This window comes from Labeo rohita, chromosome 18, assembly GCF_022985175.1.
Source record: "Labeo rohita strain BAU-BD-2019 chromosome 18, IGBB_LRoh.1.0, whole genome shotgun sequence".
Classification (NCBI taxonomy): Eukaryota; Metazoa; Chordata; class Actinopteri; order Cypriniformes; family Cyprinidae; genus Labeo; species Labeo rohita.
Window position 1 is genome coordinate 11,562,363 of NC_066886.1, and position 13,548 is coordinate 11,575,910.

Here is a 13,548-nt window from a genome sequence, read left to right on the forward strand (position 1 = left end):
GAGATTTTCAAAGTGATTCAGTGGTTTTCGCAGTTTTGCCCTCTAGGAGTCTTGTGACTGTCTCTTTAAGAGTCAACTGAGTCCTGTATCACTGCATGCAATATTTATTCTATTCCACTGCAAGGCCTTAATGGTTATTTTCCCAGCCAGCTGAGTGCACCATAACTCCAGCGCAAAGCAGCAGGGAACATGGAAATCAGAGGGATATTTTATGTTTAGATAAGAACGTCTAATCGGAGAATGCATTCGGATAAAAGCCTCTCATACGCTCATGATGCCGCGACTACGCAGTTTTATGTTTGCGAACTCTGATTAAGGCAATGATTTTTCTGATTTTGACTGAAAATGCACCATTTGACTAATTTAACCTTATTGTCACTGGCTTAGAGAGCAAAGCGTTCATTATTTTAAGTATTCGTTGTATGCCTATGTCTTTTTATTAACTTGATTAGGATTGTGCCATCTGCATAACAGGGCTGTGCAAAATTCAGGACTGAACTGCCTCTGGTTCTCTCTGCTCAAGCCCTAGAAACTTGGCCTGTAAGCAGTCAGAGTTTGCTGGCCAAACTGTAAATAGTTCATTGCTACCATTGTATATTGTTTGCTACCAAAATGCAAGATCAAATTGAAATTTAAAATACATTCTGCAGGGGGAACAACAATACACACGTTTCCCTTGCTGACACATAATAAATAGTTTAAAGTGGTGACATCGATGTACACCTTTCCCGTTGTCCTTGTGCGTCCCCGCTGGAGTGGACTGGAGCCAAACTCTTTTAAAATCATATTATCGAATCGCCTACAGGACAGAAACTATATTTCTGACGAGCCACCAACAGGCCGCCAATAACAGACTAATGTGATTTGTCAAATTGCATTTACAACGCTTTACATTCTTGATTGGATTACCCCCAGCAAAAAATTGGTTGCAGTCCTTTCCTAATCAAGTTAATCATCACTTTCACCTCAAATGAAAAGAGAACAAGGTTCATTAAATATACAGTGCGCCAACCTCAAGTTTTAATGTGATTAGTATCAATCTTTCATTTCAGAAAGGGAAACAAGCTTGCAGCAGTATTGGTTATGCCTCCCAATCCTGTTTGGAATCGAAAACAGTTTAGCTGAGAGGATTATTAGCAGTCAATTGAATCTGTATTTAGTTACAAAACCGCGAAGCCAAGGCTCCTCTATGAGAAGCCTGCTTTTTAGTTCTCCATAAACAAACAATAACTAAAGAATGCTTGGAGTTATGAAGACTCTCTGGGAAAACATGTCATTTGCAAGGTGATAAATATTTTAGTGTGCTAATTACTTTGGTTGTTAACTTCTCCTTTTGAGAACTGAAGTGTTTGCATGCTAATTGTTCTTTAATGACTGTGTACCGGGTAGTCTTGCTCTGCTGGGAGGGATATATACCTACCTTGATTTTCTTTTTCCTCATCATTTCGACAGACATCCGTTTAGTTATTATGTACTAGAGGTGTTTTCCCGCACTAGCAGCCAGGCATTACGAGCCAGCTGGCACCAGCACACACACCGTCACGCCTAACATGTCACTGACACACCTCTCTGTCTCTCTCTCTCTCTGTATTTCTTTATTTACACCATTCTCGCTCCATGATGCAGGGAGATGGAAGCACCTAAGGCAACAGAATGATGCAACAAGACCTGCGGGATGTGGAGTGTGACAGGACATTCCTCACAGGGAAGCTGTCACAAGACAACATCTGTCCTGACGCTCCACTAACCTGTCTTTCATTGTTCATCTACAGCATCAGGCGACTGTCATATCTATCTATCTACCTAACTATCTTTCTATCTATCTATCTATCTATCTATCTATTGTCCGTCAGTCTATGTATTTATCTATCTGTCCATATGATCTCAAAATACATGGGTCAGGTTATGAATGTGCTGCTCTTGGCCGAAAATAATTATTTAAGTTACATATGGTTTCCAAGATGTGTTTTTGTTTGTTTGAATAGTTGAAATGTCACGTAAAGACATTTGATTTATTTTAACAAAAATACAGAAAAAATGTTTACTATATTAATATACCTAAAAACATAATTTATTCCTGTGATGTAGAGTTGAATTTTTAGCATTATTACTTCAGTCTTCAGTGTCACATGATCCTTTAGAAATAGTTCTAATATGCTGATTTATTATCAATGTTGGAAACAGTTTTTGCTGCTTTTTGGAAACTGATACTTTTTTTAGGAATCTTTGATAAATAAAAAGTAAAAATGGACAGCATTTAATTAAAAATAAATCTTTTGCAATACTATACACTAAGTACATTCCGTTCAAATGTTTGGGGTCAGTTCAGTTTTTTAAATTGTTTCAGCAAGGATGTGTTAAATTAATAAAAAGTGAGGGTAAGGCTTTTGAACAGCAGTGTGGCTTTTGAACAGCAGTGCAGATTTATACACTATAGTGTATGAATCTAATCTAATTCTAATAGTGTTTAGAAGAGTGCATTTAAAGTATTGCTGAATTTTTTTGTAAGGTTCAATACCACTTTTTTCTTTTAAGGCATTTAAGGTGGAAATTAAACTTCAATTTTAGGGTTTTTTTTTTTTCTTTAAATTGCACCACTGCAGTCTTGTGGGTGGCTGACCCCACTAAAGCTGTGCCTACAGCTCATCATCTCTTCTTTAGAACATTTCTTTTGATAAAGTGAAGAGGTGACTTGCTGACTCCAGACCAGCATGCTGCCCGCTCCTGTTGAGATATAGTGGTGAGATACAGGTGGTGAGACTGTTTATTCTCTTTGCTTTCACCATAGCAGCAGGTGTCCATACATTGGTGTGCACACAAAAATATCTGACTATATATATATATATATCATACATAACTCATCCCTTTACCAGCTTCAGTTCTGAATACCAACCCAAAAACAGTTCCCCTTCATAGGATAGCATCCAATTTAATGAACTCTTCAGCTCAACTCACGTATTCTCCTACATGCTTTGTTGTCGCCAATTCTTTCAAATGTCAAGCTCGTCCTCTGTTCTTGTTTAGCTCGCCATGTCTCTTTTCCTGCTAAAACCTGCTCAGTGATCTCATTTATTAAATGTCATGTAGGAACTGCGCTGGCGCAGAATGAGTGCTGTCAGAAAAATGAGAGTCGCGCGGGCCTCAGACGCCATATCCCATCAACATGTTCAAACTCAGGGCGAAATGTTTTGAGCAACAGCATATGCTCCTTAAATTTTGTGGCATATATATCCTAAGCAGGTTTCCCCGAGCATCTCAATACATCATCGGTTTTCGAAGAAAATGTGGTAGAAACTGATGGGAGTTATATTACGTAAGTATATTACAGTCAGCTGGAACTGTAATATGATATTGATTTTGATATCGATTGAATTAACTCCCATTAAAGTTCCATTAGTGTTTTACGTTTGTTTAAAATTCTTTAAAATGTAAAATAAAAAGCTCTCATCCGTGGTTGCCAGAACCTCACGGTAAAAATCAACATTTCAAGCGTTAGGTCCCTGTGCGTTTTGTATTTCACGACTAAAGACTATGTTATTACTCTGCTTTGTGAAATGTAGCAGATTGCAGAATCTTAAATATAGGCTAATGATAACCGCCATAATTGTACAGGTGTTTAAACAGAAGGCCACATTATGACTTGCGTTAATCAAAACTGGCTTTTTTATATGTAGAGACCACGGCTAAAAATAGGCCCAGACAGCACAGTAGGCTATTACAGCCGAAAACTCCAGGCTTTAAAATGAAATAATTCATAAAAACACCCTAATGAACATCACTTATTACAAAAATATAACATATAAATGAAATACAGCCTAATAAAAGAGGATGCGAAAGCTCTTGCATTAACGTCTTTTACTCTTCCAGAAATGTATTTTTACTATTTTAAACGGTTTCTAGAAACAAAACAGTTTTCAGACTGTAAAGGTACATGTTATTTCTTGTTAACTGTTAATAAAAAGTACCCATATATTTTTACAATGAAATTACATTTATTGTCCATTAAATCTATTTTATTTACAATCTCATAAGATAACCTGTTAACACCTGTTTACTATAGCATGTTTACGTTATTTTTCTGTTAAAATCACTTTTTAATACAGTAGTCCTCCCTGCTTAAAGTTGGCTTATCCATCTGCAGAAGAATGTCTAATCATCACTGCTCTCCTGAAGTGTCCTTTTCTCAGCAATAGGTGTCCGATCGTGAGCAAAAAACAACTTTGTGAACTTCTTCCACCCGGCGTTCGTGAACACAACCTCCGCTGAGACAATCCATTCATCTTGAGTAACATTTAACGTGGCACGGAAGAGCAAATTGCGTCCTTGTGTCCGTTCGAACGATGACAGAATAATGCACCCCCATTTTCCGAGGATCGGGGTGTCATCCCCTTCTGTCTGCTGAGTAGGGTCCACCTGTAAGATACTTCTTTTGAGGGGAGGGACCCCACTGGCGCTGTCACGAGAAGAGGCGGTCCGTGCACTGGCTTGGCAAAGGATTGGAAAAGTAAAGAGCGTCTCCTGCGCTGATTGGGGGCCCGGAGGGGAGAGCGAGGAGGGCGGGAGGATTGCGCTCACGAGCCTTTGTGTTTCACTTCTAATATCTCACATATCAATAATTGAGCGCTGGAGCAGACGGACCCCACGCGCTATGTATTCTACTGCGCGCAAGCTCGGCAAGGGCCTTGATCCGTTTTCCGTCGGCTCTTCCATTACGGACTGAGACGGGAACGAGGGGAAAAACTGTTGTAGTTTTGACTTGAACTGTTGGGAAGGACTTCGTTTTACAGGTTTGGAGTGGTTTTGGTTTGGGATTTGAGCGCGCCGTGTCTTTGCGAGAAGACTGCTGTTAGGTGCGGAGTGAAGTTGGCATGATGTTGACGTTGGTGCTAGGCGCAGTGTGGTTCGTGTGCCATGCATACGCACAGAACGAGACGGAACCCATCGTACTGGAGGGGAAATGCTTGGTCGTGTGCGACTCAAATCCCACCTCGGATCCCACTGGGACGGCTCTTGGGATATCGGTGCGCTCGGGAAGCGCCAAAGTGGCTTTTTCCGTGGTGAGGAACACAAACCACGAGCCGTCGGAGATGAGCAATCGAACAATGGTGATCTACTTCGATCAGGTAAATTCATTTCATTGTGGAAATGGCCACTTCTTTTGTCTGATCTTACTTTTTACGCGTTCGCCGGTTGGGAATTGCTGTAAGATTTATTATTTTTTGTCACGGTTACGAATACAAACTAGATCGCAAAATCAAAGAAATATCACAGCAATTAAAGATTTAACTGATATGTGTAGTCTGGGGAGGTGTCACATTCCCTTCCACTTCGTTAAAGGTCAATTACAGGCTAATGGTTTTCAATTATATCTAATAGCCGTGAACTTCTTTTTCGTGTCATAAAACTATTCTCCATCTGCTCTTGTATATATAATGAATCACTGAATGATTTAAAAGGTTTGCTGCTTTGTACCAGCGAGTTGCCACTGTAAAACTTAAAGAGCCAAAACTTAAAGTGAAAAGACGCGATATTACGCATTATTTGACTTCCATTATGATGTCTGCATCCTTCTTTAGGTACTTGTGAACGTTGGTAGAAGTTTCGACGAGGAAAGGAGCAATTTCTTCGCCCCGCGCAAAGGGATATACAGTTTTAATTTCCACGTAGTTAAAGTGTATAATCGTCAAACGATCCAGGTAAGTGCTCATACCTTTATGCTCACCCGTCTCTAAAGTGTTCTGTGGTGCGTGTGGGACACTCAAGTTTATGAGAAAATGTAAAATTTTCAGCTGTCTAGAGAGGAACCTTTCTTTTATTCCCTCAATTAGCAACCAGCTTAAAATTTGGCGAGTAGACAAGACTGGCGCGTGTTCAGGACCATGGACAGAGAACGCGTGAAAGATTCGCCTCATGTCTGCACAGCATAAATAATTATATATATATATATATATATATATATATATATATATATATATATATATGACATGCGTAAATATGTAGGGTGTCTTTGGCTAATTAAAGCGCAGTCGCTGTCTTGTCTCAGAGGATTCACAATTACATCCCGTTATTCCGCTGTGAACGGCGACTGAGTTAGAAGCAAGTCAAATCGCACACATCACACCACATTCATCACTGAAATGTACTGAAACACTGACTAATTGAAGACAATGAGCTGCAGCTGTGTATGAGACACACACAAATAAATATAAAATGAGATTAAACATATATCGACACTAAAGCTCTAATCCAGCTAAGATTATTTAAAACAAATAATGCAAGAGAAAACACGTGAATAGTTTAGCTTTGGAGGGCCTGCTTTTGCAAGGTGGTCACAGTAATTACAAGAATTATATTCCTACTTGATATATTTATTTACACCTTATTATCAGATGCAATGATTTTGCACAAAAAAAATGGTGAGTAGCAAAGGAAGAGTATGGGCTATTCGGTTGTGCTGTGCATTAAGTGTAAAATGCCAGATATTTGAGGACAGAACAGTGTTAAAATAAAAGTATTGTCCTTAATTAATGTGTCCAAAACATACATAAAATGTATTTGTAATTTTTAAAGTATATTATCTTTCACAGAACTATAACTGATTTAATACAGATTTTAGTATAAACCTTTGTTTCAATCTGTTGAAGTGCCACTTTTTTTTTTCTTTTTTTTTTTTAATGAACAAAGTTGTTCTCAACTCCTTTCATATTTTTGGCTGGAGTAGCACAACTGACTATGTGTGAAATGCTTTGTTTTGCTGATAGAATAAATATTTCCTTTGTTCTTCTATGTACACTTCACACTTAGTACTTCAAAGAAAACATGAATTCCACTCTGTTGATCTGAGAGGGAGGAGCAGGCCTCTCTATTAGCATGCAGAACATATGATAAACACATACACACACACACACACACACATAGTGATAGGCTCCATAAATAATCCAGCAACACACAGTAGCTCTATGGATCTCAATGAATTGTTGGGAAGCAGAACTGCATGCATTGGGTGTAATATATCTTAGCCTACTTTACTGCTGTTTCTTTCAGCTTAAAACCTCTGGTCATATCCCTATAGTCAAATCCCTATAGACAATATTGGTGTCTGATGGCCAAAAGCTTTTTAAATTCTGGTCTAGTTTTGGTGTCGAAATCAAGTAATCACATTGTCTATTTAAAATTCAAGTCAGTTGTTTTCATTACAAGTTAATTGTATCATAAAACTCACAAACATGATTTAGTTAACATATTTTGTTAGCTTTGGGAATACTGACACAGACAATGTGGTGCGAATTGTCTTAGAAAGTTCTTCTCATGCAAAGCTTGAAGCAACACTTTTCAATAGACGAAGCAGCAGACAGCCATGCATTTGAATATTGATTGCACATATACTGCCCATATTTCGTGGAGCACAATTCTCTTTGAATCCACAGATGTGACAGACGGTAATTAAGAAAATTACTCTCTGACCTAAAATAATGACCCTGTGAATGGATATGACAAAGGAGGAGGAAAAACATTTTGTCGTCGCTCGTGTCCAACCATTATGACAGGCAAAGGGACTGAGAAAGAGAGAGAGAGAGAGAGAGAGAGAAAGAGGGGGGTTGTCCTCCATCACTCCACTGCGTCATTTGGACAGGAAGCTGTCTGACGCTTCTGTTAAATGCAGCATTAAATTGTGTGTTGAGATCCGTTCGCATTATCTCACAATCTCGTTCTTCCATACAGTGGATCATTTGTATGTTTTACATGTACTCAAAGAATGAGGATGGAATTAGAATTCCAGGACCTCAAAGCTGGAGGTTTGTTTTTTGAAAGGTGAAAGTCAGCCGTAAAAAACCATATAGAGTGCATGATGATTTTCTCACTTGACATTCTGTGAACAAATGCATTGAGTCATGATGAGGGTTTGTTAGCGGTGAGCCTTTTGTTGCTTTTTATCTCTGTGTAAGAGTGGTTTCCCATTGTGTAACAGCGTTTTTGCATATTGATAATGATAGCATCTGATTTCGGGTATCTGATGTTCACGCACAACATTCAAAGATGCATTTCCAATAATCGCGAGCTCACTGAGAGTTCTGCCCGGTATCAAATGTCGTTTTCCCTCTTCTGGCTCGGTCTGAGAATGGCTGGCATTGAGAAAAAGACACAAATAAAGCAATGTGCCATTTTCATTTCCCCTGGCAAAAGCTCTATAAATGCTTTGATCAACTTTTATGATATCACAGAGAGCTGCCTACTGTATTATCAAGGGGCTTGTCAGCGTGCAAAAGGAAAGAGAACAAACATGTATAGATTATGCATATCATTGTTGGTTAGAAGAATAAAACAGGCTTTGATTTATACTAATAACATTACAGTCTCAAGTTGGACCGTTGGGGTTTTGTATATGCAATCCAATGGGATTGGACGAGCTAATCTATGTGCTTCCACGTTACAGGTGAGCCTGATGCACAACGGCTGGCCGGTGATCTCCGCCTTCGCCGGGGATCAGGACGTCACACGCGAAGCGGCCAGTAACGGCGTACTGATTCAAATGGAGAAGGGTGACCGCGCCTACCTCAAGCTGGAGCGAGGCAACCTGATGGGCGGCTGGAAGTACTCCACCTTCTCCGGCTTCCTGGTCTTCCCTCTGTAGAGGAGGGGCACGCCACGGAGGGACTATTGCTCTTTAGCTCGCCGGCTTGTGGGAGATAGAAGGGATATGAGGGCGGATGAGAGATAGAAAGATAGCGAGAATGTAAAGAAAAGATATAGGAAGAGAAAATTTAGTGTGGCAGGCTTTCAGTCGCACTCACTTTTGCTCTGCTGCTTGACTACAGCTCTGGACAGCCAAAACTTTTTTATTATCCTTATGATAATTGAAATAATATGGAAAGAAAGCATACCGAGGATCGTAGCCCTTCCCGATCCCCAATTCCCCCCTCTTCCTAATCCCATCACAATCCACCCTCACTTTAAGGATCGTCCTTCAACAGCCCAGACCCCCATTTCACACAGGTCACATCTTTGTATATTCTCTCCATACGTACTCCATACTGTGAGTCTCAAATGCCATTGTCATTCCTCTCAGTCCAGTCGCTCCCTTCTTTTCTGGCTTCCTCCAGCTCACCCTTTCTTGTCTCTGAGAGGGCGTCTTTGCTCTGTCATGACCGAAGGATCTCTGAATCCCCACGAAAAGACTGCTTACTGGATATATACATATATAAATACATAAAAAAGTTTCTATATGATTACGATATACTCAACGCCTAACTGAATCTGGTCGACTCTCTGTATTTCTGTATTTCAGTGTTAATACTTAGTGATTGTGTGTGGATTTTCAGGCTGCTGTCCAACTACCAATGCTTCTTGTTTTTGTTTCGGTCAAAAATGTGGCTAAGATGAAACTATATCAGAAATACTATAAAGTACAAAGTTTTATTATCATTGATTGTAAGATATATGTGAATATTTAGCAGACAAAAATCCTCCCTTTTAATCAATTAACCATTGTTTTTTTTTCTTTGATTCAATAAAAATTAAATGGTACTTTTTATTTTTCTTAATCTGATTCTGTGCTTTTGAAATTTTAAGACTGTCGCCTACAGGTCTGAGAGAGCTGCAAACACAAATCATTTCACTAAAATGACTTCTGACGAAGCTCTATGTGTGTGCGAGTGCCACAGAGACACAATGACACACTCTCATTGTGCTCTCTCATGATGTAGATATGCTTGGCTGGTCTCTCTCCCTGTCTCTGTCTCTTTCTCTCTCTACCGGGTGATTGGGGCCTCTCTCTGCTGCACTCAAGGCTCTAATGAGCTCCTGGGGGGAAATTAGCGCTTGCATAATAAGCAAACCCCACTGTTTACACAAAAATCATGTTGCGTGTACATCTTTCCTACTATTTTCTTTCGGTTCATACTTTTGCTTTGTCCTTGAGGCATTTCATTCCATGAAAGGGATTTTTAATCTATGTGATTCTTGGCTTCATTTGACGACAGTCTCCATCATCCCATATTTATTTTAGCTGCACAATGCACAGGAGCTGTAACCAAACTAAAAATATGCATAATTGGACAGAAAAGTTGAAATCGAGTCGTATTTGTGTTTGCATAATTACACAAAAACGAAACCAGAGACGAACCCTCACCCTACCCTTCCAACATAGCAACAAGAGCTCAGCGTTGAGCGTTCTGACAGGCGACGCTCACCTCAGCACATTATACTGCTATCTCTTCACATAATGCTGCATTTGAGGGCCCTCTCAAGAAAACTTGCTGCTTCGGTGCTCACCGGTCTGAGGATATGAAGAGGGTGAATAGACAAGTGTTGAGCTGTGAAATGTTAACACGGCACCATAAGAGCTGTAGTGTCTCTGCTGGCCTGTGCCCAGACAGTACAGGCCCGTTTAAAAACCACTCATTAGTGTCTGCACGCTTATCATTTGTCTGAGCGGAACTATGGAATGAGAGCTGAGGGGCATGTGGGAAGTGAAGGGGAAAAGAGAGCGAGAAAAATTTAACTAAGGCTGAGCGGTAATTATGGCATGTTGATGCTGAAGTGCAATGCGTATTTTTAATTTGTGTAGTTCTGATTTCAGTCTTTACTATTTGTTTTACTATTGCATTATATATTAAACAGAGGCATTAGAATTTTAGTCACTGACATAAAAATATAGTTAGAAAATGTAAAAGAATGTCTGGTGTTTTGTATCTTATTTGAAACATCAGGGTTTTATACCCATATACCATAGTATAATTGAGAATATGAAGCTCACACTCGAAAAGCAAAAAAACTAAATTATTAAAAATATATGATTAACTAAAAAAAAAAATATTTTGTGCATTTTTTTATATGGCTAAAAAATAATGTAAATTAACATTAAGTATAGACTATTGCACACATTGTTGCCTTGAAATTATTAGAATATCTGCATTCTGATCCGCTTATAAGATATTTGAAAGTTTTCGCTATTCCATAGACGTCTGTAGATAGAACCATTATAATTCTAAGGTGACGACATTGCATATAAATATAAGTTGTCACTCATAAAATCTCTGTAGTTTTTAGTGTAGGGAGTAAAACATATAATGCAACGCTGTACAGATAAATCCTCAAAAGCCTGTTGTATCATATTTGCAGTGTTGGGAAGGTTACTTTGGAAATGTAATAGGTTACAGATCACAGTTGCATTGTTTAAAATGTAATAAGTCATGTAACTATTTCAATTACTTTATTAAAGTAATCTAACTGATTACATTTAATTAAATTTTGATTATTTTTCTAAATATAACCCTGGACCACAAAACCAGTCATAAGGATCAATTTTTTGAAACTAAGAAAATCTTTGAAACTGAAAATCTGATATCTAAAGGTGCAAAAAATCTAAATACTGAGAATTTAGAAGTTCACCTTTAAAGTTGTCGAAATACAATGCATATTACTAATCAAATTAACCTTTGATATATTTACAGTAGGAAATGTACAAAATATATTCATGGAACATGATCTTCACTTAATATCCTAATGATTTTTGGCATAAAAGAAAAATTTATCATTTTGAATCCATACAATGGATTGTTGGCTATTGCTACAAATATACCTGTGCTACTTCTGACTGGCTTTGTGGTCCAGGGTCACAAATTTCTAATTTTAAATGTTACTCATTTTAAAACATTTAAACCAGGCTGTGTTAACCTTACAGTAGGATTCACGACTGATTACTGTCAGACTTTAAAAATTTGTCCATTCATCACTTGAATTAACATTATAATAGTTTATGCTTAAAACAGTGACCACAAAATTAGAATTTAGCACGTTCTGAGATTAAATGCTGATTTAAAATCATAAAATATAGTTTAATAGCTATGATACTATTTTTGAAATCAAATCTTTGCATAGGCCAAACTATGACAGGATGTCAGGAAACAATGTAACAATGCTTTGGGGGAAAAAAAAATCTTAAAAAATAAAACATATACATAAAAACAAATAGAAAATAAAACAGTTATCAAATGATGTAACCCCCTTTGTAATCGTTACTATTTTCACAAGTAACTATAATTTAATTAAAAAAAAAATTATAACTGTAACATACCCTGTATTTTGTAATTAAATTACGTAATTCTCGTATATGTAAGTAGTTACTCACCAAAACTGCATATTTGATAACTGCTGTACATACTTTTTTTTCTGAAAAATATGCATTGTTAATCGAGTCGTATCAAATATGGTTTAGCCTAGTAGGTTTTAAGACTCGCTGTTACTGCATAAACTTGCTCTTTATCTGAGTAAGATGCACTACACGCTCAACTCATACGACTGACCAACATTTATTAGACTCTTAAATCAGCCATAAAATAAAAGTCACCCGATAAAATATGAAGTCAGTCATCTGGATTTATGTCGGCGTGTGAGCGCGGTGTTATGGAGTGGGGTAGCCTAAAGGTCGCGCGAGATATGCGCCAAATGTTCCCTGCTGTGGCACGTGCCAGGTTCCTCTCTGGGCGCGCGTCTGGTCCGTTGACTGGAGGAAGGCGCATCATCCATCTCTCCTGCTCTGACTAGATTCCCGGAGACCTCGGTCTTCGCTCATTACGGCGACGCAAGAGCGGCCCATAACGACGAAAAACAGCCATATGGTGTCTCTCCTGGAAGTGAGTTCCTGTTTAAGATTGATAGAGGGGGAGATTGAGGTGGTTACACTTACATGAAGGGAGAAAAAACAAGGTGGATTTTTGTTAAAGTGAAGAGGTTACTGTTAAAAAGACTCCAAACTGAATAATTGTGCGGCGTAACGATGGCTACGTTATAACGTGTTTAAACGCTGTTGTTTTACTTCAGTAATCGATTGGAAGATTGTTTGACCGCCATTTTGTTTATAGTGCGAGTTTTGCTGGCGATCTTATTTGCCCTTTTATTTGAAGCTCATGTCCACCTAAGGATAGAAGTATGACTCGCAATTTTGTCTTTGTTTTTAAAGTTTTATGTTAATTTTTCTTCTGTTCCACCATGTTTTGAGCGTCCAACCTGAGTCAAAGGTGTAACCAAATCCAGCAAAAGGAGTCGCTGGCACACATAATTGTAGGAAAAATCCTGCTAAATTATTTTAAGACAATATCAAATAACGTACACCTGTCAAAATTCTTTTTGCAAAAAAAAAAAAAAAAAAAATGTCATTAACGTTACATAGTGTTTTCAAGACGTGTCATCAATCGGTCATATTGGCGGCACTGAATGTAAACAAAACTCACATATTTTGCTGATTATTGCTGTTGGTCAATTATTGTCAATTATTTTGTGCTGTACTAATCGATTGGACTTGGAAAAATATTTGGAGCACTATACACTGACAAAAGTTCTAACAAATCAAGGATAAAAGTGCAAAAAACTGTCTCAGGAACAAAGACGTTTGTGGTTGGCAAAACAGGATTTCTGGGGCAAGAATCTTGACAACATTTGTGTTTGTTCTCATCATTTCAAGTCAGGTATGTAAAATATTTGGCTAATATATCTTAATTAATACTGCTAGTATGTATCTTTGCCACCTATTAACTTTAGTTTGTAATA

At 38.2% G+C, this 13,548-nt stretch overlaps 1 protein-coding gene and 1 long non-coding RNA gene across 2 annotated transcripts in view; both read left to right on the top strand.

The window, feature by feature from the left end:
• The first annotated feature begins 4,546 nt into the window (after window positions 1-4,546).
• Window positions 4,547-9,530, top strand: cbln1 (cerebellin 1 precursor). Its single transcript, XM_051134321.1, has 3 exons — window positions 4,547-5,123; window positions 5,577-5,696; window positions 8,435-9,530. Exons 1-3 carry the CDS (start codon window positions 4,869-4,871, stop codon window positions 8,630-8,632), a joined length of 573 nt encoding a protein of 190 aa, XP_050990278.1. The 5' UTR covers window positions 4,547-4,868; the 3' UTR covers window positions 8,633-9,530.
• Window positions 9,531-12,379: 2,849 nt separating this feature from the next.
• The window catches only part of LOC127180431 (uncharacterized), a 106,736-nt gene continuing 105,567 nt past the window's right edge, over window positions 12,380-13,548 (top strand). Inside the window, exon 1 of the long non-coding RNA XR_007829642.1 lies at window positions 12,380-12,635. This is a non-coding gene — a long non-coding RNA (uncharacterized LOC127180431). The remainder of the gene's footprint in view (window positions 12,636-13,548) is intronic.